Source organism: Daktulosphaira vitifoliae, unplaced genomic scaffold, assembly GCF_025091365.1.
Source record: "Daktulosphaira vitifoliae isolate Bord-2020 unplaced genomic scaffold, ASM2509136v1 Scaffold_1, whole genome shotgun sequence".
Taxonomy (NCBI): Eukaryota; Metazoa; Arthropoda; class Insecta; order Hemiptera; family Phylloxeridae; genus Daktulosphaira; species Daktulosphaira vitifoliae.
Window position 1 is genome coordinate 35,115,764 of NW_026099572.1, and position 26,942 is coordinate 35,142,705.

The 26,942-nt window shown below is 25.5% G+C and overlaps 1 protein-coding gene and 1 long non-coding RNA gene across 4 annotated transcripts in view; both read left to right on the forward strand.

Annotated features, from left to right (window-relative positions):
• Positions 1 to 2,739, forward strand: part of LOC126906826 (inverted formin-2-like) — a 32,804-nt gene extending 30,065 nt beyond the window's left edge. For both annotated transcript variants that reach the window (XM_050687715.1, XM_050687724.1), the window contains exons 22-24: positions 61 to 212; positions 274 to 1,109; positions 1,183 to 2,739. In XM_050687715.1, the coding sequence (XP_050543672.1) occupies positions 61 to 212; positions 274 to 1,109; positions 1,183 to 1,996 (1,802 nt within the window). In that variant the 3' untranslated portion in view covers positions 1,997 to 2,739. The remainder of the gene's footprint in view (positions 1 to 60; positions 213 to 273; positions 1,110 to 1,182) is intronic.
• Positions 2,740 to 11,481: 8,742 nt separating this feature from the next.
• On the forward strand, positions 11,482 to 18,066 carry LOC126894593 (uncharacterized). Of its 2 annotated transcripts, none has more exons than XR_007701459.1 (3): positions 11,482 to 11,867; positions 17,482 to 17,710; positions 17,771 to 18,066. It is a non-coding gene; the product is annotated as an uncharacterized LOC126894593 (long non-coding RNA). The 2 variants fall into 2 exon arrangements; XR_007701458.1 differs by having other exon boundaries at positions 17,482 to 17,687.
• Positions 18,067 to 26,942: the final 8,876 nt, after the last annotated feature.

Genomic DNA, 26,942 nt, shown 5'->3' on the forward strand with positions numbered 1-26,942 from the left:
TAATCATTCAATATTATTTGTAAAATAAAATAAAATTTCAATATGTTTTATTTTAATTAGGAGCTCAATTGCCGATGAAAGATAAATCACAATGGCGAAAATCTAATCTAAATGTACCCAACACCTCAGAAGAAATTGATCATTTAAATTCTAAAAGAAACAAAAATCCGGTCACTTTATCTAATTTTGAAAATCATAGCAAGCCCTTACATGTACGTTTGAAATAAATTTTAGTTAACATTTATAGCTTATATAACATTTTTTTCTTTATAGGCTATTAAAGAAGAAGATAAACGAAAAGGTTTCATTGAACAGTTAGGACAAAATATGAATAGCCCAGAACGATTAACAGTTTATATTCGTGGATCAGATCAAACAGATTTAAAAGGAAATCAAAGAAAACCATTACATAGCCCAGATTCTTTAGAGGATAAGTTATTGCCACCTTTTTCTCCTCGTCGTAAAATATCAGACTCTGTTGGAACTGTAGAAATATCTGATAGAGCTGATATAGATTCGGATAATATTGAAACACCACCTACCTCTCGTCGACAAATTGCTAAACTACAAAATATTCCTCCAATTTCTAAACCAGGCGAAGAGGAAACACTTGGTGATGGACAATTTGATAGATTTTCTGCTGCAAGACGTACTCGTAGATACAGAAAGTCAGCTGAAGATGATTCATTAAGTCGTAAATTTGATGAATTTGAATCTCCTAGACCTCTTAATGAAAGCGATAATAATGTTCGGCAGACCCCGTGGAAAGATAAGTTAGCATATAAAGCTAGTAATAACATTGATGATGCCAAAGAATTTTCTCGGACTAGAATGTATTCATCTATGCCTAGAACTGCAAGAAATCATAGCGTTGTAGATCACGGTGATATCATGAAAGCTGTTAAAATATACGGTCAACAGTCAACGGACAAAAATATTGTAGAACTACCACGAATATCAGGAAGGGTAACAAAGATAAATATATTGGATAATGGAGAGTCTAGAATTGATATGAAAAATAGCGAATTCATTCCAGAGATTCGCGTACAAGCATTAACTCCTCCCATAAAAACTGCAATAAGAACAGAACATGATCTAAATGATGAAGGGTATGTATACTAATTATTATATTAACATGTTTTATATTAACATAATTATGTTTTATTTTTTTTTTTTGCATAGTTTTGAAGAATCAGTTAGTTTAATGTCAGCTGAATCATTAAGTGCGGAAGCTTCATCTGGTAATTTTGAATCTGAAAAATCGATACCTCCAAAAACTATCACTAGAGCAGATAGCAGCGAGAGTAATGATACTAATAGTAGTAGTGGACTACCTGCTACACCAAATTTAAGAAAAACGAATTCTTTGAGAACATCAACCAAACCTATAGTTGCGATAAAAACTTCAGAAACTCCAAAACGAACAAGTAGTTTTAGAACACCTATGGTAATGCAACGACCGTTAGTTATGAAAAGAACACCGTCTTCTTCGTTAGCTAGACCTTTGGTAAAATCATCTTCAATATCTAGTAGACCTGGTTTAACTAGAACAGAAAGTGAACCCAAATCTGTTGAAAGGTCAAGTTCTAAGAGTAGCTTACGTAGTTCTAGAAGTTCTTTAAATAGTATTAATTCTGCCAGTACAGTGAAAAAAATTCCAGGAATATCAACGTACACCAAAGCAATTAATGATTTAACTACAGATTTAAAGGCTAAAAAACCACTAAGTGCTTTACAACCTTATAATAGTAATAATAGTCGGAACCCTATTGCAAGCAGAAGCAATAGTGGTAGTATTGCAATCGCTGTTAATAAACCAAAGCCTAAAACTTTTCAAAGTAATAGCTTTAAAGAAAATCAAAGTAGAGGTACAAATTTTTCAACCACGGCCAGTTCTAAAACATTAGGATTCATGAGACCTACAGCATCAAGTACAGCAAAAGATTTAGTCGATGGTGTTAAACCAAAACCTCTAGTCAAAAAAACCTTCAAATAATGAATAGAGTTTATAAAAGTAATAAATAAATCTATTGACAAATTATCAAAAATATTTAAGACTTTTTAATATTCATAAGAAATGTTTCATAATATTTATTATACAAATTATGATTAGGTATATAATAATTTTTATTAAAAAAACATTTTAGAAATTAAATCAAAAATCATTCGGTCTCTTATTTAAAATTTGATTCTATAACAAAAAAGGCTTAATTATTAGTCTCATTATCAAACAATAAAAATAATATTACCGACACAAAAAAAAAATAGATTACTTTTGATCATCCGTTACCAATAAATTTCAGTAGATTTACTGTCATAATTTTTCATTTAAAATCTAAAATATCATTAACTGTACTATAAATATTTAAGTAAATATAGTTTTTATAATTTATTATTATAGTATGAATCCTTATCAAATTAATTTTTATATTAGTAATAATCATGCATAATGTAAATTTTATTTACACGTTATGATATTTAGTATCTAGTCAGAACACATTGAAACGACATCAAAATAAAGATGCCTATTGTATTTTAGAATTAAAGGCTATATAAGTAGTTCCAACAATTTATGAGCTGTATTTGAAACTTTTTTTATCACATCCTAATAATATTGTTAATTTTTTGTATTGTATTATATGAACTGTTAGATATTTTTATTCAATTATGTGACTTATTAAAAGAATTATAAGACAATACTAATTAGATAATTTATACATTTTATACTAACATTTGTTTTTTTATATATAAACTATTGTTGTGAAATAAATAAACAATTGAAATAACGACGTGTTTTATGTTAAATTAGCTATATTATTGCACTTACCACACAGTTTGACCTTTGCGTTACTTAATTTATACATTTTATTAAGTTTAATAAATTTTTGAAAATAAATAACTTAGCAGTATCATTTAAAAATTCGAAGTAAAAAGTGGAAGCTATATGAATCAAATAATAAATATAAAAGTGTCAGTATTTATGAAACACTTTCGAAAATTAAGTAGAAAATGTTCTACTTTCTATATGCACTTTTAAGTTTTTAACCCCCCCCCAGCATAATGGAAAATGGTCCGATTTAAAAAAAATTATGTCAAATGAAAGTTATACATAAATAGTATTTATTATAAAAAAATTGTATTTGTAATTGTACATTTTTTAAAAAGTTATAGTATTATAAAGTTAAAAATGTAAAATATTAAATCAAGAATTTTAACACAAAAATAGCATACGGTAGTCGTTTTCACCGTGAAGACAAATTAAATTCCGAAATTTTTTTTTCCATAATAAAGTATATTATATTATCATTAATTTAAGGTATATATATTTTGTATCTATAAAAAAAATTATATTGATTGCTTATTTTTGATAAAGTTATGGTAGTTTTAAGTAAAAAAAAAATAAAAAATTTCGAAAATTAACGATTTTAAATTTGTAATTTTTTTTGAGATTTCCTCCATTTACGGGGAGCGAGGAAAATTTTTTCAATTTTTGAGAGTAATTTCATTGTATAGAAACAATTTGTAATCTTTTGACGTATCGTTAAAAGAAATCGGGTCGGTGAAAGCTGAAAAAAGTGGTAACAGCAAAAAAAAAAAACACCCTAGTAAAATTAATACCTTTTCAGCTTCGTATCAAAGGTAAAAAAACACACATCATAGTTAAATTAATACCTTCTCAGCTTCGCATTGAAGCTAGAAGAGTGATGATGATAAAATTAAGAGTTTTTTTAATTCGGGTTGGGATTCGAGGATCATAAAATAACATATATATATATAGACTCTTATTGATTTTTAAATCTTACCTGATAATATTTTTTGGCATAGATAAGACAACTATAGATGATATCTGACAGTGATTAAAGTCACTATTATAAGAAACGCTTCGATGCAAATCTGTAGATAGTCTTTAATTTTAAGAAATTAGTTGATTATTCTAAAAGCAAAATTAACTCTTATTTCTATCATTATTTCTAATTAGAAGATGATTTATAAGTATAATTTATTATTTATCTCAAGTAGTTGGGATTAAGGAGAGGAAGAAGAAGATGAAATTGATATTTAATAATATAGTGATGTAATTTTTTCGGAAAATGTATAAAAAATTATAAAGAAGTTATTACTTTAATAGAAAACGTGTATAAAAATTGTAGAGCTTGGCACAAAACTTTTTAGATAATAATTTGTTGTTAATTATAAATAAATAGTCTGCAAAAAATTTTCATTTGAGTAAAAAATATACTTTTATTATTCAATTTTTCGTGCTAATTTCAAATCTGTAATTAGATTTTTTCCATCACCAATAATTTTTGATAATATTAATAATTAGTTAAAAACGAGTATTAACATATAAAACAAATATAGGTTAAAATGAAATTCAAAAACACAACAGCGAACGAAATAATAGTTTAAACTAGGATACGATAGGATATACATATACGAAATATAGCTCTTAATATTTCAATTGTAGCATCTATTTGTATACCAATAATTACTAAGACTATTAATTACTTTGACTTCTATATGAATGATTTATTACAATAAAATACAAAGAAAATGTGATTTTAACGAAATTTCGAGTTTTCCTTATAAATTTACTGTTAATAGTAATTATATAAGTTCCTGATCACATGTCAATCTAAAAAATTAATTTTTTATTTCTCATAAAATTTTCTATTTAATTATATAAATTCTAAACTTGCAAGTTGAGCTAAAATAGTGTTTAAAAGTTCAAAATGTTCAAATTATATACTTTCATAAAAATAAAATTCAAAGAATCAAAAAAATTAGATATAAAGATTATTTTGAATTAAAATATTGAACGGATTATTTTTAACATATTAAAAATCAATAATAACTTGAAAAAAAATTTTTTTTTAATTAATTTTTTCATGAGTTTCTAATTAGCAGTAATCTAAAAACAGGGGCGAAAAAATCTAATTTATGATTTGAAATCAGCGTAAAAATTTTGGTTAAGTAAAGTATATATTGGTCTATAATCATTAAAAAATATTTTATTTTATTAAAATGATATTTCTGTGTAATCAGTATAAAAATTTTATGCTCTTATTAATTTGGGGATATTTAATTAAAAACAGTTTTTTTTTGAAGTGGATATTTTTATTGAATTTATAAAATTATAGGAATTTTTTCCATATTTGGTGATTATAAGTTCAACAAGATTAAAAGAATGGCTAATACGTACAAATGGGTTACTAAAAAAAAAAAACTACATACTAAAATATTTTGATATGAATAAAAAATTTTTCTTCAAGAGGGGAGACTACAGTGATAGGATCTATGATATTTATTGAAGTCGTTCAATTTAAATAAGATAAAAATCAAACGAGCTTTGAACTTTTTTTTTCACCTCAAAAAAGAATTATGAAAAAATGCAAATAAAAATTAGTTTGATGAATGACGTTCGAACATTGTACATACTTCTTATCAAAAAGTTATGGCAGTTTTACGTACCAAAATAACATTGATTTATAACACAAATATTATATTTTTTGTTCAATTTTAGGAGCCATTTCCACATTGAAGATAGGTCGACAGGACAAATTTTTTTTTTAACTTATAGTGCATAATGTAAGCTTTAATTTGACATATATTTAAAGGACACAGTATTTCCGAAACATTTTCAAAAGTTAAGTATACTTTTTACATGTATGATTGAAGTTTGAACGCCCCCTGTATAAGGGGAAATTTCTAGATTTAAAAAAAAATTAATTTGGATAAAAGGGGTATATATAATGTATAATATAATGTATTTAGAAACAAAAATTTGTGTTGTTCTATACATTTTTCGAAAAGTTATAGCATTTAAAGTTGGAAGTATTTAATCGAAAATGGATAATTTTAACACATAAATAACATGTTTTCAACATCGGCAGCCATTTGCATGTAGAAGATAATTCGTCGGAACAAATTTTACTGTTTTAAATTACAGTACGTAAAATAAGATTTAATTTTCATATGTTTAAAAGACGCAGTATTTCAGGAACATTTTCAAAAGTTGAGTTTTGTAAAAAAATTGCTATTTTTTATGATTAAACATATCAATATATATAATATATTAATATTAATATAATACAGTAAATATATATTTTAACAATACAATAAAATTGGTTTCCATAGCTTTAAACCGATAATTAGTCGTGTTAATTTATGTTATTCAAATTAAATAGTCAGTTCTACGATTACTAAATAAAATTGCGAATTTTACGAAAAGATGATCAAAAACTGGAAGGATTTTTTGATAGGTTTAATTCAGCTCTGCCTTCTATTTTGTTATTAATTTTGCATATTTCTAGTCGTTTTATATAAACTCTATCAATTCCTCATTGCAAAGTATGAATGTCGTGTAAGTGAATCGTTAGATAATATGGAGACATTGAAACAAGCACACAATATGGTTATATTAAACAACGAAATGGAATTAGACACTACGGTAAAAAGAGTGATGATTACATTACCAAGAGAGCTGCCAAGTCTAATTGAATACGATAGACTTAAAATAGAGTCTTTAGATAATTTTGAGCCACAAAAGAAGTGTATTACAAAAAAGAAACCCTTAAAAATGCAGTCAAAATCTTTTATCATTGTAGCGGAAGGCATTTGTTTGTGTGTCAGTGGGAAAAAGCGGTACTTTGATAAATCTGAAGTGTTGTGTCCACAAAGTGTAAAAATCCGTATATTAGACGGAACAAAAAATTGTGGATCTTATAAATATGGAGAGTTATATTTTGAAAAAAATATATTGATACGTTCAGTAGTATTAAAATTGAAACGTAAATATTCATTGAAATAGGTAGAAATAATCCCATGAAACATATTTTAATATTTAGCTGTAATAAAATTATTCAAAATTTCAATTTCTTTTGTNATTTTAATATTTAGCTGTAATAAAATTATTCAAAATTTCAATTTCTTTTGTTCGGAAACTTGCAGTAAAACTAATTTAAAGTATTTTTTTTACAAAATATTCATTTTATAAATGAATTGTTTAATAAATTTTTGTTGGTTAATTTAAAATCACTTTTAAGGATATTTGATGTCAAGGTTATAAATCATATGTATTAAAATTATATAATAAAACATTTTTAATACATATATTTTGTAAAATAAAATTTTACTAGAGGTCTACTGTAAAATTATTTATTTATAGATATATATGTAGCAAATTATTTCTTCATATTATTTTGATAAGTAAGATTATATAAAAACTAAACTTTTTTTTAAAATACACATCTTATTATACTTATATTTTCGTATATTTATTTAATTGTAGTAAAATGATTATGAGTAGCGATGGCAAAGCAAATAGCTTTATGTTAATTTTATTTTCAAAAATTCTTAAATTTTTATTTTTACTAGATATTTATACCTTAAACATAAAAATGTTTGTAATATTTTTAAATATTATATGAATTTATATTGATTGTTGCCATTGGGTTATCTAAATTTTTATTTATACAAAATTAAACTTACTTATTTTAAATTTATCAAATCGAAATTCCGCTTATGTAGTGTAAATTTCAGGTGTGAACTTTTATTATTTTTTAAATATTATACAGAGTGATTTTTTTATCATAACCCACTCAATTACTTGCAGAATAATAATAATTTAAACATTTTTTTTTTTATTATCTTTAGTTACACATTATTCTTGAATTTTTAACTATGTAATACTTTTTAAGTTCATCTCTTATGCCTTGGAGGGGGGTAAACTTTGTTTTTTTTAATAGTAACACATATTTTTAATTTAATAAAATGTTTGAGTTTTTAATTTAATAGTAAATGGCATTTGAATTTTTAATATAACTTTATTCGTTTATTAGATATAANATATATATATACAAGTAAAGCGACTTAAGTACGTAAATGTATCATGCATGATCATATCATCATGTATGTTGGCGGGCGGGTCGGACTAACGTTATACCTGCTGAGGTATAAACGGCGGTAGGAATATATACGTAAGCCGTATGCCACGCGTGTACTGGTACGATAGCTAAAAATAAATTTATATAGGAATAGTGTTGTCGTCGTGTGTTGAGCGCGGCGTGGGGTGAATAGAATGCGTTATGACAGTCTAGTCTCAAAGCCATAGAGTCTATGGCATAGACGACGGAATATGCGATAACGCGTGGCGCTTGGAGAGTTACAAACATACATAAATATATACATACAGGTGAAACTAATATAAGCGTGTTAAAAATTAATGATAAGCATTATGCTACGAGCTTTTTTTTTACGAAATAGCAATAGCTGCTACTTTTTACTGCTATTTTAAAATAGCAATAGCATTAGCAGATGTTAAAAAAAAAATAGCAGTTTACCATCACTAGCATGCACTGATGTCGGCGTTGTTTCCCCTTCCGTTCATGTGTGACGCCGCCGTCTAGTGGTCGGTCGGTTTGTTCAAATGTGTTTTTGTCCCGGTCGTGAAATCATTTTCTCCAGCCATTGTNTTTGTTCAAATGTGTTTTTGTCCCGGTCGTGAAATCATTTTCTCCAGCCATTGTTATTTTTGTCGCTAAGTACACTTACATTTTATTGGCTGCTTAACTTCTACTTTTGGCCCTGGCCATCTGGACAAAGACAAACGAGTCTTCACTCAAATGAATGAAGACTCGTTTGTTGGCTACGGCCTGGACATCTTGGTATTATAATTTTGGTAACTTTGTACAACATTCCCATCTCTCTTTATTTCGTCCATTCGTTTTTTCCTATATCCGTACAATGTCACGAGGTTTCTTTGAACATGAACTTTAATTGTTTTTAAATGATTATTCTATTCTATCCTAACTTTCTGACACATTTTGCTCATTGAGTATCTGTAAATCGTTTATTGTAAAATATCATTTTCTTTCGTACGTTAATTATTTTTGTCGTGTCGGTATAAAAAGCCTACATTCATATTGACCCACGTCAAATTGTTAGTTTGGGCATTATTGCAGTGATAATCATTTTATTCTATTAAATATTACTAAATGCCCTCTTAGCCCTTGGTCCAATCGTACATAGTAAATGCAGTAGTGTCAGAGGTTATTTCTTTTTTACTCATACTTGTTTTCTTTTGTTGTCCCTTATATTAGTTAATAATTTGTAATAAATTTTAACCATGACTTGAAATATGTTATATAACAGAATCTGTAATCTTTATTTTATTACGAACATTTATAATTTGTGAATGACATTATTTTATTGTACTTTGGGCATGATTATTTTATGTAAATTTAAATTTGTAATTAGTTAATTTAACTGTATAAAATTGAACATCACCGCCCATACTGCTAGTCTACCAGTTTTTCAATTCCTTATCCCCTAGAGTTAAGGTAAAAACTTAGTAAATTGAACAATAGTATAATCTTAGAACAACAGGTGTGTTCTTTACATTTAAAATTCTACTATACTCCTGTCGGGTAGAACCTCGACTAGTGGTGGACCCAACTTTGTTGGGTTTATGTGCCTTCGTTGGTGTAAGCCTTACGGCCAGAAGCCGGTAAACGTCACAACCTTCACTAAAATAATTAATTTTTTTTACAAACGGAGCTGTTAACTTGATGACTTGTATAAGGTGATTGATGGACAGAAACATTATTATGTACCGTGTGATCACTAATTATACATATACATGGACGATTAATTATATCGTCTATTTATAATAAACAACAAAAAGAAGATGAGTAGCTTGTTTATTAACCGAGTGGAAGCTTTGATTTTCATCCTGTCTATAAAATTCTAATTTTGCTTGCTAAATGTAAATTTTAATTTAAAAGTAGTACATGCAAAAACATAATTATAATCATATAATAATTATAAATTATTTAATAGTTTATTACGCAATAAATTGTTGGAAGTTTGAAAGCATAGGTTAAATTGTACATACCTTACGTCCTATGTAATGAAATAATATTTCAAGTAATTCAATGTTGATTTTAATATTAAATGCACTACGTATATGATTTACACTACACGTCATATAGTCAATATAATACTTACGAAAATTATTCAAATTTTAAATAATACAATTTAATTACACAAAATCTATGACTGATTTTACTTGTAATAGATTCTACACGCTATATTTTATTAGTAATAGAATTTATAATTTGTCCTTATTAATTTTTTACGTTTGTTGAATAAGTATTTTTTTGAGAGAGTATATTTTATTGAGAAATCTACACCAAAATTTCTTAAATCTTCCTCTGGCCTGGCCAAACAAGATTCAAACATATTTATATCTATGTAAAAAATTTATCAAGGCGTAAATGTGTCTCAGCGCTAGCGCCTTGAAAAGATTTGGCACATTAATCACCCTAACAAAAAATAAACAATAAAAATTTAATCATAAGTTTCTTTGCGCTGCCCGCCGGCACGATGTTCGTTAAAACAAAGACATTAAGCTTAAAGACTAGCTGCCCAATACACATAGGCTTACAATTATATTTTAACCTAATATACCTAATTCTAGAATAATATCTAGTTGCAACCTTTACTCTGTCCGCCGGCACGATGTTTGTTAGAACAAAGACATTAAGCTCAGAGACCAGCTACCCAATAAGAAATGCTCGCAATAGATTTTTACTATTCAATAAAAATTTATAGTTGGGCTGGATTTATTATTAAAATAAAATAATTAAAAAAAAGATTTAATGTTTAAAATATTATTTGATATTTATTTCTGCAATAAGAAAAATAAACATTATCTAATGAACAAATTAAATTAAATTAAAAAATTCACCAAGACAAAGTCCAGTTTAAAATTTTTAAGTATCATTTAGTTTTAAAGAAAAATATTCCAAGTCTAAATTAATTAAAAAAACGGCTAAATGTCGGAGAGTGAAATCTTGAGTAGAGGGTGGTAGATTTTGTGTATTTTACAACCACCTAAAAAACTGGTTTAGAGGGGGGGAAATGGATTTTTATAGTCCGAAGGGGGTAGCCCAGCGATTGCTGCCATGATTTTGGAAGCTGAGGCTTTCTGTTCTAATTGGTTAATTATAATGAGGACTCTGCGTGTAGGCGTTACTTAATAATCTCTACAATAAGTAGATTTTATCCCATAATTAACTGATTATTTTGTATTTTAAATAAGAGAACCCTGTTTTGGTGATCTTGTATAATCTTAATATGTGACATACATGTACAAATGATAACATCATATTATATGTTAACATTATAAGTAATACTATAATATTACAACAATTACTACTATAAGGGTTGATGTAATGAATATTATTCCACTGCAACTATAAAGTATTATCTTTACAAAATACGTTACAGACAGCGCTAATAGTTTGTATTACTAACCAAATGTATTAATAGAATTGACGATGTGTTTCAATTAAGTGTAATAAGTTATTTAATAAAACCAACAGTTATTTATTCTGTAGTTTCAATAAAACAATTACACGTATATAATCTAACAATAATCATTGTATTTACATTATTTTAGTTAACTGTACTAAAATTTTTATTACATTGTTATAGTAACTAAATGATAAGTATTTTCAACAACGTAGTAAATATGCCTAACAAAAAAACGTTTTACAAAATCTCATTTGTAGTATCAGAAAATCAAAATTTACATTAAGCATACACATTGATACATATTAGAGTTCTTCGGTAGCTGTTACAATTAATAAAACGAGTTGGTTAAATACAAATCTCATATTTTTTTCAGTATACAACTTCAGAATCTTCAACTATTAGTAACATTTTATAAGTAATATTACTATTGACATTTTAAATATTACAGTACCAAAATACGATAAAGTGGAAGTGATAAGAACTTGGGGATGTATGTCTACAGAAGCACGTTTGATATATATGAATATAAGATAAAAGGACAATAAAAGGTTACCATTTAATTCCTGCACAAAATATACACACTATTTAATATTCACATATCTTATTTTTTTTTGTGTAATTATTTTAGTCAGTTTTTTTCTGACACCTACTTCACTTTAATTGTTTATTACTAAAAATTTTTCGGTGAAGGTATTATTATAGATTTATTATTTAAATAAATGTTTTCACTTACTTCTAATTATCTAATAAATATTTGGTTGCGATGATCATGCAGTTGATTTCACTGTTAGCGATATGCATGCATATGCGTCCGTGTACGCACTTGAAACTACATGATTTTTATTACATAAATTAATTCGCAGGTATCTATTTCTCTAGTATAAATAACATTAAATCTTTTAATAAGGTTTAAATCGAATTTAATATTTTTTTGGTATTTTATGTGAACCCTTTTTGTATATTTATTTGGTATTCTCATTGACCTTGTGTGTAATATTTTATACTAACAAATTTGTAGTTTAATAATTTGTAAAATCAACAACGAGATTCTAAATCACATAACTGCCCTGTGCATAAAGCTATTCCAAACAGCCTACGTTTTTTCAGCTATCCATAGAGTGATTTAGGNGTGATAAGAACTTGGGGATGTATGTCTACAGAAGCACGTTTGATATATATGAATATAAGATAAAAGGACAATAAAAGGTTACCATTTAATTCCTGCACAAAATATACACACTATTTAATATTCACATATCTTATTTTTTTTTGTGTAATTATTTTAGTCAGTTTTTTTCTGACACCTACTTCACTTTAATTGTTTATTACTAAAAATTTTTCGGTGAAGGTATTATTATAGATTTATTATTTAAATAAATGTTTTCACTTACTTCTAATTATCTAATAAATATTTGGTTGCGATGATCATGCAGTTGATTTCACTGTTAGCGATATGCATGCATATGCGTCCGTGTACGCACTTGAAACTACATGATTTTTATTACATAAATTAATTCGCAGGTATCTATTTCTCTAGTATAAATAACATTAAATCTTTTAATAAGGTTTAAATCGAATTTAATATTTTTTTGGTATTTTATGTGAACCCTTTTTGTATATTTATTTGGTATTCTCATTGACCTTGTGTGTAATATTTTATACTAACAAATTTGTAGTTTAATAATTTGTAAAATCAACAACGAGATTCTAAATCACATAACTGCCCTGTGCATAAAGCTATTCCAAACAGCCTACGTTTTTTTAGCTATCCATAGAGTGATTTAGGATAGATGCTAGCACAATTTCAGTTCTTTGAACATTATATTTGTGAAATTTTGTTGAATTTTTAAGTTTCAATATTTGATATTAGTAAGTAAAAAACTATATAAAAATCCAGAATAAAATGTGGTTATTTTAATAGTGCGAAATTCAGATACTTAAAAACTTCATAAGCTGCCATAAATCAAATATAAACTCCAAATACAAATATTTTTTCTTTACAATCAAAAAGAAAATGCATTATTATATAAAATTATTATATTATAAAATTATATTTTGCTAATGCATGCTACACATATGTATAAAAACCATACAAACAAAATTACTAGAAATATTACAAAAAAAAAACAAAACTTGTGTTTCTAAATAGATATAAATTCAAATAAAAAGTATAAATTTTACATAAAACTTCAACAGTACGTAATAAAAGATAATCACAAAAAAACTATAGCGTAGTGAGATTTCAGCTTAGTGTGGAAGTGACATAGTTGTATCGATACAAGTATCGATATCTCACACTTATTAAAATCACTATCATAAAAAACGTTTTGATGCATATCTGTAGATACTATTTAATCCTAAAAAATTGGTACATAATTACAAATCAATATCAACTTCAATTTCCTTAATTATATCCTGGTTAGTAGATCTTTGATTTAAAAGTATAATATTTGAGTAAATACTAATTATAATAATTAAATTTAATATGAAATATATATTTAAGAATTTAAAATTGCAATTTTCATGGAGAAATAATAAAAAATTATAAAATAGTTATATATTTCTTTGCTTTTAACGTGTTTACAAATTTAAAGGACTTGTTGTAATACTTTTCAGTAAAAACTGATTGTTAATAATGAATAAATACATTATATTACAAGAAACTTTCTACAGATGTAAAATTTACTATTCTTTTTCAACTTTTCGGGCTGTTTTTAAATCTGAAATTCATAGTGAATTTCAATTTCAATTGTGAAAGTTCATAGTAAAAAAAAAAGTTGAACGTGTTACCATAACTTTTAGCTTAACTCACAAGTTTGAAATTGACATCGTTAAATAGAAAATTATATGAGAATTAAAATAATGATATTGTTAAGATTACTATGCAGTAGGAAATATTATAATTACTCTTTACAATAAATCTATCAGGAAAGATCAATTTTTTATGCCTTTTTATCGTAATAGATTACTTAAATAGATATCATAGTAATCATTTTTAAGTAACTTTTGTGTTTAAAATGATTCTACAATTGAAATATTAAGAACTTGATTAATTTTAGATTTACTTTCACTAAAAAACCAATCAAAAAGTTAATACATCTATTTAACTGATTGTATCATAAAATTTGATTATAATTTTAATCAATTTTAGAAAATAACTTTACTCTAATAAAATCTAAGGCCGGTATACGGTGTATCATATATCTATTTGAATAATGTCATATATATTTTACTGATCTTAAATAGCTAGTACTATATTAGTAAGCAAAGTGATTCTTATATTATTTACATATCGTTTGGTACATTTACATATTATTTTATATCGAAAAATATAAATAATACAAAATAAAAGAAATATTTAAGAGATAATATGAACTTTTAATAGAAATCGAGTATAGTTGTTATTGCGGTAGGGTTTCTACTTTACGGTCTGGAAAACGTTCATGTGGTGTCAACTTCACTTTTTTCGGATTTGGTAGTAACGTCTGATTAGTATCCTGATCGTAAACGAATCCTAATTTATTATACTTTTCTTCAATAGAAGTTTTAATAATTTCATTTATTTCATTATGCAGGAAATCATACAAATATATTACTTGTTTATTTTTCAGTAGATTGTTATATTTTTCGAATAAATTATCCAATGTTGTTTTCAAATTTTCTTCTATTACATTACAAAATATCTTTCTGTCTAATTCGACTTCTTTATTTCTCTCTGAAAAAAACTGATTACAGTATATTAATATATTTTTATTGGATAACGGATTATTTTGTGAAATTAACGACTTCTTATAATTCTCCGGTATTTCTTTTAAAAATGTAAAAGTTTTACTAAAAATATAATGTGTGGTTTTATTATTATACCATGGGCAAACATGAAAGCTTTCAAGAGCGTCCATAGCGCCTTTCATTTTCGTTGTCATTGGAACTAAATTATATATAGTGTCTAAAAATATGTCAATACAAAAGTATCCATAATTATAATTTTTATTATCAAAAGATGTTTTACAATGTTGAATAAAATGATTGATGATGTAGAATATTTTCATCAAAATATTACCATATGTACATGCAAGAAACAAAGTTGCAACACGTGTATTCATATAAAATCTTTTTGATAAAATTTTGATTTCAGAAATATCTTCTACAGTATGTATTTTTTTTAGATAATTAACCTTTTTAATGTCTTTAAAATTCCGCCATTCAGGGTTTTCAAAGAATTTATTTAATATTTCTATGTTTTCCTTAATCTGATATGGACGACATTGTCTCATCTTAATATTGTGTGATTTTTTTATAGCATCCACGCTTAAAATTAGAAAAAAAATTAAAATGTTTACCTTCATTTTTTGCTTACGTGTTCTGTTTTTGTAAAATGCTTACTTTATTTCTGTGTATAAAATATAATTTTTAAAAACTAAACATTTATGTCAGACATTTATCATATTTATACGTATATTTTATTAATAGACTTGACATAAATTGCATTTTTCATTACTTTGATAAAACTTTTATTATTTTAAGTAAAAATTATCAATTATTTTTTATTTTGTTAATCAACGCATGAACTAGAATACATTTTTATATATCTAAAATAGCACTACAATATAGAATTAAAATCAGTGTCAGCCTGGCTCATAAATATCGTAAATTAAGGTAGACGCTTACGAGTTTTTAAAAATAAAAATTCTTCATGGCTGATAATTTGAGTAAAATATAGAACTAAAACAAACTAATAAAAAATTGTTAATTTTATTAGCTTCGATGAGAAGTAGAAAAGGTATCAATTTTACCATGATGTGTTCTTTTTTATGTGTCGCCACTTTTTATCAGCTCTCACTGGGCCGATATCTTTCAACGATACGTCAAAAGATCAAAAATCGTATCTAGTTGAAGACATTTTCCTTAAAAACTGAACAAATTTTCTCGTTCTCTGTAAATGGAGGAATCCACAAAAAAATTATGATTGTTAAAATCGGTAAATTTCGTCATTTTTGAAACTTTTTTTTCTTAAAACTTGAGTTTTTTTATTATTGAAGCCTTAGAAATTCACTTATTATTTGATATATTTTTGTGCACTTATGACTTTTTACTTGCCCTCAGGTAGGGTTTCAAAATGGCATCTTTTCTACAAAAAATTAACTTTCTCAACTTCACTATTGAATAAGTTCCGGGAATACTGACACTTCTATTTATATCGTTAATTAAAATTTAAGTAATACATTTTATTTTTAAAAAAAAAATTGTTTTCTGTACTTGTATTAAAGTTGAAAATGACTGTCGTATTCAAAAATATGCAATTTCGGTAGTAAAATTTTCAATATCATATTTCAATTTTTTAACTTAAATTGCTATAACTTTTTGAAAAATTATGGACCAATACATTTTTGTTTCTAAATAAATTAGTTATATATATATATGTACCTTTCATTTAACTAACTTTTTTTTATAAATCGGACCATTTACTATTATACAAGGGGAATTTAAATTTTTAAAAATACAAGTAAAAAGTAGAATTTTTTCAACTTAACTTTTGAAAATGTTCCGAAAATACTCCAAACTTTAAATATATATGATATTAAGCCTTACGATGAATACTTTAAGTTAAAAAAAAAAAACATTGTCCTGACCCCTTTTCTTCTATTGGCAAATGGCCGTGGAATAATTTAATTTTTATGTAAAATCCATCGTGTTAACATTTTGATACTTAAAACTACTATCACTTTTTGAAAAATGAACAAATCAAAATTTATATTTATATTGAAACTTAAGGTATTTTCCTTTCATTTGATATAAATATTTTGAAAATCTGGCTCTTTACCTGCCCACAGCGGGTGATTCAAAATGGCAACTTTTTCATAAAAAATTTCCGTTATAGGCAAACAACTTTATTTTTGTAATGTAAATACTATATTGTTTCTTATAAAAAGGTTTGGTCTATAAAGCCAAATAATTTCTAAAAATATGAGCGAATATTAATTAATGTGAATTTTAGAAAAACAATCATCATTATTTATAGAAATTATTATAACTTCTTTACCTATTAAGTGAATGGGAGAGATAGTATAATTTAATCTTGAAATATAGATTATGTTTTTATATTATAAAAATAAAGTAATATATTTAATATTTCTAGTACCTTTTCATGGTATATTATTTTAGTGTGCTGCTAATAATGAATACAATTCATCAGAATTATTTCAGGAGCATTTAAATTTGAATACAAATATCTGAATCTTGTGCATAATTTGAATAAACCTAATGATTGGATAGAGGCAAAACAATTTGGGAAATTAAGACAACCATCGCCTGCATTAATAAATTTATAAAAAATCATAGAAACTATTCTTAAAAAATAATTGGAAATGGTACTTATAGAAATATAGTTAATGTAAAGTATTTTATACATAATGATTAAATTTTTATTATATTTGCTTCCATTTTGTAATAGGTATCACAAAGTTACTTGTGTCATTGTACAGTCTATAAGTGAACTAGACGTTGATGATCCTATAACGGAAAATTATGGACCAATATTTGCATTCCACACTAAAGATGAACGACAGAATACACTTAAAAAACGGAGATACAAATTAAACAAAAATTGATATATTTTATACGAAATTAAATTTTCATATTTAATACTAAAACATCTACATGTATTTATGTATATCTAATACGTTTTCTTTAAGTTATACTTATTTAATTATGAAAAAAATTGATATCTTTATAAAGTAATTACTATTTTCGTACAAATTTTTTTTTTAATTGTAAATCAGTGTTAAATTAGATTCTATAGTTATATAAATAAATTATACAGTGTGTTCAATAAGTTCGGAAATACCGATTTTTTAGAGCCGCTATTGATTTTTTTAATAATTTTATTTTGAGGGGCTAATTGATTAATCAAATGCATCTTTTACGATTCAAATTAAAGTTCAACTCTAATGTAAAAGGGTAAAAATCTACCCTAACTTAAGAAATTTAAATGGTAACCCCTAATTTTTCTTAATCATTTTAATAGAGAATTCAATTTTAAAAAGAATTATAGTGAAAATAACTTTTTATGTTAAACCGTTTCTAAATAATCGTCGTTTTAAGAATAGCAAAGTGTCCTATTTAAAGGCAGATTTTGCTAAGATAATTTTTATGAATTTAATTTTATAAAGATGATATAAATTGCAAATATATTAAGAAAAAAACATTTTTTATTGAAGCATGTAAAAAGAACTTAAATAGACATTTTAAAAACCGTTCTCTTATACGCCATCTTTTATTAGGGTATTTGGAGAATATAGCATTATCGGTCAATGCATATCATGTTTCCGGACTTTTTCAAGTAGGAGTTTTATGATTGGTATCTAACATACATAAATGGTGATCATTTTTATCTGTGACCGTTGAAACGTGTTCAATTGTTATGGTCGCTTTATCGACAATTAGTGTCATTTAAAGTACGTTATGCTGTCATACATATTTCAGGTAGTAGTTTGTAGGTTTACACAAAAATTATCAGTGGTCATTATAACATAATTATTCAATACCCAAACAACGTTTCCAAACTTAATCCTATTGGAGTTGTAGTGTACTTTTCAACTACCAACTAATCTACCGACAGTTAAGGGATAATTTGAGGTAAATTAAAGACTATAAAATAGTTTCTGTGACGCGCATTTTTCAATTTTGACATTTATACTCATGCCGAAATTAACCTTAAGTTTTTAACCTGTGCAGAATTAATGGTTGTATAATACAACCATATGTGAAACTAAAAAAAAAAAAAAAATTAAGCTAATCCATTTACTTATTTTAACAATATTTAACATTCAAAATTAATATTGTAATGATTATTTTTTATACCTTGCATATTTTAGGTAATTTGTACATTATTAGCATTGGTAAATAAAATATTTATTACTCAAAAAAATTATAAATAAAATATGTTTAGTTCATTCTTCTTATTCGTATTAATTTCGTTACTAAATTGTCATAATAATTTTAGATAAATATTCTATTTTAAAAGACATTCTTTCATATTATTGTGTTTTTTTTTTAATGGTTCATATGGAATATTTAGTATTATTTCTTGGATTCCAACTAGTTTTATTAAATTTATTACTACCAATATTTTAATTTTAATTTTAAGTTTAATAATAAAAAAACATGTTTAACTGGATCTTTTCTTTACAATAAATGAAAAATTATATTTAAGTTATATTTTAATGTTAATTTTTCCAAGAGTGCTTACTTAATAATTAATATCAGTTTTAGAGAGTTATTTTTTAAAATAACTATTGGTTTTTATTTTCATTTTAAATTTAAGTGTTAAATGATAAGTAATTATTTAATCATAAAAATTGTTTTCTGTAACTAAAGTCTAAGCGGTTATGGCTTCATACAAAACATTTAGTGTTGTTTAAAATTCAGTGTAACATATATAAAAACACACACTTAGTTCGGTTGTGTGATTTTCATTAAGTTCTTAGAAGCATTATAAACTGATTTATAAAAATATACCAGTAATTGTGTTACCAAAACTGATAAAAACTTAGAGATACTATAGTAGTGTTGTTAACCTAATAGATTGATAGCAAAAAAATAAAAATTCCTCAAGTTTATTGTATGAAATATCTATATCATATTCATGAGTTACTCACCATTTTAAATTTGATCAGTTCTTATGATTTTTAAAAAAGTATTGGTATATTGTATATAATTATTTTAATATGTATCAATTTACTAAAAATTTATTACATATTAAAATATAAAACTACATGATAACAATATAAAATCGCATAATAATTATCATGTTATATTATGCGTTAAAATAAACAATATACATTTTATAACAAGATTAAATGCTCTAAAAGTTATTAAATCAAAAATTAAATCTTCAGAAAAATAAAATGTAATTTTAAATTAATACTTTATTATTAATAGTATTTTACCATTAATAAAAAAAACATTTTTTAGACAAATTTGAGATTAAAGTTGTTTAAACAATTGCAAATTTAAAAAGCAAAATTGTTCTTCTACCACCAACATAAATCAGGAGGGAAAGAAAATATGCCCCCCTGAACTATGTTGGAAATAGTGTGGACACTAGTTAGACATTGGGCGGTGGTACGATATCTNTGGTGACAGTGTGGACACTAGTTAGACATTGGTCGGTGGTACGATATCTGACCGCACCGTCGTTACGTAACGCTCTCTCAACGATCAGCGCTCCATCACACCTATCCCGAAAAACGCGTTACAAACACCGCTACGACGAGATTCAAACCACCTACCAGAAAACATAAAAATCGGTATTTTATCCAAAGCCGCTAGTGCCTACGGTGAAGTTATGAAGCAAAAATGTACTTATTTAAATGACAGATTCAAGAGTTTATACTTCACTTGTTATCAATAACATTATAATAGATGGCATACAAAAGTTCTTATCTTTTTTTTAAAGAATTTGGATTGTTTTTTCCAAAACTAATTTACCAAAATAACTAATTTTAACAAATAAGTTTGAATATTATAAAATATTATAGTAGAGATTATAAGTTTAATTCTGAATATTGCATTATAAAAATTGTTAAAAAAATTAATCTGACTACATTCATTCTACATACATTTTATTCAGTGTTTAAAAAATTATTAAAAGAAAAATTACATCTATAGTTGACTGTTAGGTTGTATTTTTATAGATGAATTATCGTTTAAAGTTTTCATGCTAAAACATTGTATAGTTTCATATTTGGTAACCTTACCAATTAATGTAACATTCATTTTTAATTATACATTTGGATATACTAAACCAACAAAAATAATTAATTCAAATAAAAATAATAACTAAATTTTCATGTTGTAAATTGGAGTTTACTCCATCACTTCAATTTAAAATATGTCAATTTTTAAATTTAATTAATTAAGTTTGTTTTGTTGATATTATTATTGAAAAAAATGAATTATTGACCTTAAAAACATTTATTATAATGTGTCTTTTTTAATGAGACTTTGTTTTTTATTTTGAATGTAATTATGTAAAAAATAAATATTTAATTAAATTAATCTAACCATTTTTTTATAATATATCTGTATTTAACTAGATGATTGAAACAATTTTTCTATTAAATTAATAATAGAATAATACATTTTTGTTCGTCGGAAAATTAAAATTATATGTATTATTTTTTTGAATGTGAAATATACAAATAAAATGTTCTCTATTTTGTATTATCGCATATGTTAGTTATAAAATGTTTACAATTAATTATTATTATAATAAATATATTGTATGTTTTATTTACTGAATTTTCATGTGATTTATTTATTAATTTTAACAAATGAATTATGTAATTTAAATATAATATAAATATTTTATCTTTCAATATTTTTTCATATTTATATAAAAAATGATGTGTTATTTTGGGTTTTTTTTAACTCCAACAAGGAACAGATTTTCTATAATATGTATTTAAAAAAAATTGGTTAAATTATGCATAAAATTTGTAATTATTATGAATAAAAATATCAATTAAAAAAAAATTTCTTTAGATCCTTTTTAACTAAGTTTTATTATATTAAAGGATGATAATTATTGTTCATTATATAAAGTTAGTAACTTTTTAAAAATATTTTAAAATATCATCAATATGTTTACTGGCTAACTATTTCAATAGTATAAGTATGGAAAATATTAGACGGTATTGGCATAAGGTGATTGAAGGAATTTTAAAATAAAATCTTATTAGAAAGGAAAATACCAAATGAATGGAGGAATAGTATTATAGTGCCAATATTTAAAGGTAAAGGAGACATATAGGAGTGTGGAAATTATAGAGGCATAAAGCTTATGAGTTATAGTATGAAAATTTGGGAAAAGGTAATGGATAAGAGAATAAGAAATCAGACATCAGTATCTAAAAACCAGTTTGGATTTATGCCTGGTAAGTCAACAATGGAGCCAGTATTTTGTGTGAGGCAACTAGTAGAAAAGTTTAGGGAAAAGAAGAAAAAGCTATGGTATTTATAGTTTTGGGGAAAGCGTATGACAGAGTACCGAGAGAGATTTTAAAGCGGGCATTAATGAGAAAATGAGTCCCGAAAAGGTGCATTAATATAATAGAAGACATGTATGATGGTACTTGTACCAGGATATAAAGCGTAGGAGCAGTATCAGAAGGTTTTCGTGTAAGAGTAGAAGTGCACCAAAGTTCTGCTTTGAGCCCTTACTTATTCTCTATAGTGATGAATGAAATTACTAGAGAAATACAAGGAGAGGTGCCGTGGTGCATGTTGTTTGCTGACGATAAAGTGTTAATAGGAGAAAATAGGGCGGAAATTAATCAAAGGCTAGAGGTGTGGAGATCAGCTCTTGAAGAAAAGGGTTTAAGAATAATTAGAAGTAAAACAGAGTTTATAGAGTACGAGTTTGACAAAGGAGAACACGAGGTAGGTGAAATGAGGAGGTCAGTGACAATAGGCGAAGACGTGATGGGAGAGGTGGAGAGTTTTAAGTATTTAGGGTCAGTTATGCAAAAGAGTGGTTAAGATGAAAGAAAATAAACTTAGATGTTTTGGTCATGTTATGAGTAGAGAACAATCGGAAAATGAGGGAACAGTTATAGAAATGAATGTTGAAGGAAGAAGAGGTAGAGGAAGACCAAAAAATAGATGGAGGGATGTTATTGAATGCGATACGAGGACGGTTGATGTGAGCGTAGATGATGTAGGAATTATGTCAAGTGGAATCTTAGGATAAGGGGAAGAATAGATAGAACATAAATATTACATGCTTAGTAACTTTGAAAGTAATTATATCAATATTCTAAGTCAAGTACTAAATTAATTACATAGTGAATTATTTTCGTAAAAAAGTAGGGGTTAATCCAGTAATATATGCCCGGTGTAAGGAAGTGTATATGGTATTTTTCCATGCAGCAAAATGATAAAGAGGCGTTAAAATTAGTGATGGGCATTTTCGAATATTTTAATCTATCGAGTAGTATTCGATAGTTTTAAAAAACTAACCGAATAGTGTGTTTTTAACATAAACTAACGAATAGTTTTAAAAAATATTCGATTAGTTCTTTCTAAAATTTTTATTAAGTACACTTAATTATAATAAGAAGATTTTTAACGAATACTTAAAATAAATTATTATATAATTAATATTAGTAAATAGTACCATTTTACTAGTATTTCAGAAATTATAGCATTAAAAAAAAAACTGGCGTGAGTTACAGGTATATTAGGGTGGCTCTTATTTTATTAACTTTCATTGATCGATCTCCATACCTGCCAATTTCGTTTTTTATTATATAAAAGTTATTTGTATAAAGTTTGGTTTTGATATCTTACCCCCTTCAGGTCCGAATCGGGATTGAATATTCGCTCAAAAAGGTAATTTTTCAGGTTTTGATTATTATTTTGAAAACTAACTCACTTAGCGTAACAATGTATAGTATATAAATTATAGATTTTAATATTTTCTTCTAAAATAGTATTCACAAAAATTTTCTGAAATTATTTTTACTTGCTCAAAAAAATAAATAAAAAAATAATTTGCTAAAATTCATTTTTTGAAATAAACATTTTACAACAAAATGTTTCGTAAAAAAAAATATGTAAAGTTAAATTTTCTAAAATATTGGTCTTATGTAAAATTATAGTCAGATTTATAGTTTTACTGTTTTAATAACACAAACGATCTAAATAGGATTGTTTAAAACTGTTTATACAGAGTACTACAATTAATAAAAAAAATTAGTGATGGGCATTTTCAAATATTTTAAACTATCGATTAACTATTCAAATTGTGTTTATACCACCGAATATTTTATTTTTAGCATAAACTATTAAATATTTTAAAAACTATTCGAATATATTATGTAACTATCCAATATTTTTATTATTTGAATAGTTTTTGAATGACTATTGAATTGTTCGAATAGTGGACAACTATCGAATAGTTCGATGTTTACTATTCGATACTTCCCATCACTAGTTAAAATCATTTTTACGGATAACAACATACAATTGGTTATAATTGACTAAAATATTTAATTTGATAACACACATGTTTTTTAACAGCAATCTACTTTCACTTGTAAACGTGAAAAAAATGCAATTGTAATCATATTTTTATTGATATTTAATAATTTCATGGATAAGGTACAATATCAATTTAACAATATTTATTGATCGTTCCATGCTTAAATACGATCATTAAGATAAACCAAGCAATTTATGATAGTGTCTATACGGAATTACACATTGATTAGTAAAATGTAGCAAAATGTGCTTTTAAACAACAAAATCTCAAAAATTACTGATCCAATTTTAAAATTTTAAAAGTATTTTTGTTTTAAATAAAATTACCTAACCGAATATTTAATAAATAGCAATGGTTCCCATTAAAATTTTTTAAGTTAGGGTAGATTTCTAGCCTTTTGTATTAAGGTTGAACTTTAATTTTAATCGTAAAGGTGCATTTAATTATTCAATTATCCTTTAAAAAAAAATTATTAAAAAAATCAATAGCGGCTCTAAATAATCGGCATTTCCGAACTTATTGAACACCTTGTATAGGTATTAGTTTGAATGCCATTGTATAGCGAGTTTTCAAGATTGGCCATTGAATAATGAAATGGAAATGAGCAGATAACTCAAAATTAAATGCTCAAATTGTAAAAATGCAATCACTTTTTTTCGGAATCTATGGATTGTACTGCCATATGTAATATTTGTTTTCAATCCAATTTATTTGAATATTTAAAAGTTCTACAGGTATATATATTTTATTTTGAAGTTCAACAAACGCTAGACTAAAAATACCAATAAAATATTGACAGAAATTAGAGGACAATTTTTATTGCTGATTATTCATATTTTATTACTTCATTTTTAAGTACTTAAATAAAATTATATTTAAGAAAATAAACCACTTTTTTTCCAATAAACAAATTGTTTTTTTTTATTTTAAATTAAAAATTTTGTTGACTGTATGTTTACAATTTTTGTTTTTTTTTTTTTTAATAAAAAAACATATAATTTAAAATTTTTATAATTTCAGAAAACTGTAAGTTTATTTTGTGAAGCAAAAATTTGTATGGATAATGGAGATTATCTAAAGGCTTTACCAATATTTTCATCTCTGTTGACATTATTTCACAAGCACCTATTACAATCATTTAAAGATTATTATTTATGTTAATAATCTGTAAAAAAATGTATACTCGCATTAGAAAATAAACAATTAAGAATAATTAAATAATATATAGTTGTCAGTATTTTAATAGCTATTATTGCACATGGCTTTAAATAGAACATTACCGATTTATAAATTTCTCAAATTTTGTTTTTAATAAAGAACGTTTAATTAAATTAACACATACCACACAACAAATACAATAAAGCTTAATATTTAAGATATATTATGCTTATATTTAACAATAAATGTTAACAAATCTTGGCGTATAGAATAGTATCATTGGACATAAAAACCTCAGAGTTTTTTTAATGTACGTATATATTACTTCTTGTAGTTTTTGTGATTGGAATGTATTGTGACTAATTGCGTAATTATCAGAATTTGATTCAATGCGACGAGTGGTATAAGTTATCTCGTCTTCTCAAAAGCAAATAGTAAGTTACTTAAAGATATTAATTATGTATCGTACAAAGATTAATAAAAATAAATCTAACTAAATAATATAAATAATATAAATAGTAAAAAAGATTTAAATGTAAAAAAAAAGCGATAATTTTGATTTCTTGCAAAACAAAAACTTGTTTTCTGTAACTTGCTTTCCTTGACTGATCAGTTCCTCTATTTGTCCAAAATTTCGTCAAAATTCTAATGAGACTCCTTGAGACATTTTAAAATATGCTGATACACAGTTGAATAATGCAAATATTCTGCAGAATCAACCAATACTCCTTTCATTTCTGTAACATATGGGTTAACTATAATCTTATTTTGTATCTCTTGACAAAAAATATGATACTTAGACGATAGATAGTATTCTGTTGTCGAATTTGATTAAATTTTTGCTATACGACTCAACGTATCAGCATTAGTGTTCATTGTACCTGGTTTATAAATGATGTCATAATCGTATAATCTATTTGTAATCGCTATCTTATAAGGCTTGCTCCTGGGTCTTTCACATTAAATAACCATGCAAGCGATTTCTGGACTGTTATTACTGTAAATTTCTTTTGGAAAAGATAAGGTCGAAATTGTTTTATTGCCCATACTATAGCTAAAAGTTCTTTCTCTGTTGTGCTGTAGTTCGTTTTACCTTGTATAATGTGAGAGGAAAATATGATATCGGTAAATCAGACCCAATTTTCCCTTGCGATAGTATGGCTCCTATAGCGTTGCTGGCGCCTGTTGTTACGTAATTGATGTGAAAAATCCGGATATTGCAGTATAAGTTTTTGAGATAATAATTTCTTTATTTGATTAAATGCTTTTGTACAAGGACCACTTCAAATAAAGTCACTATCGTTTTTCAAAATATTTGTCAAGGGTTTGGTGATTTCACTGAAGTTTTGAATAAATTTTCTATATTATCCATCTAAACCTAATAATGACTTTACTTCCTTCATGTTAGTTGGTATTCGAA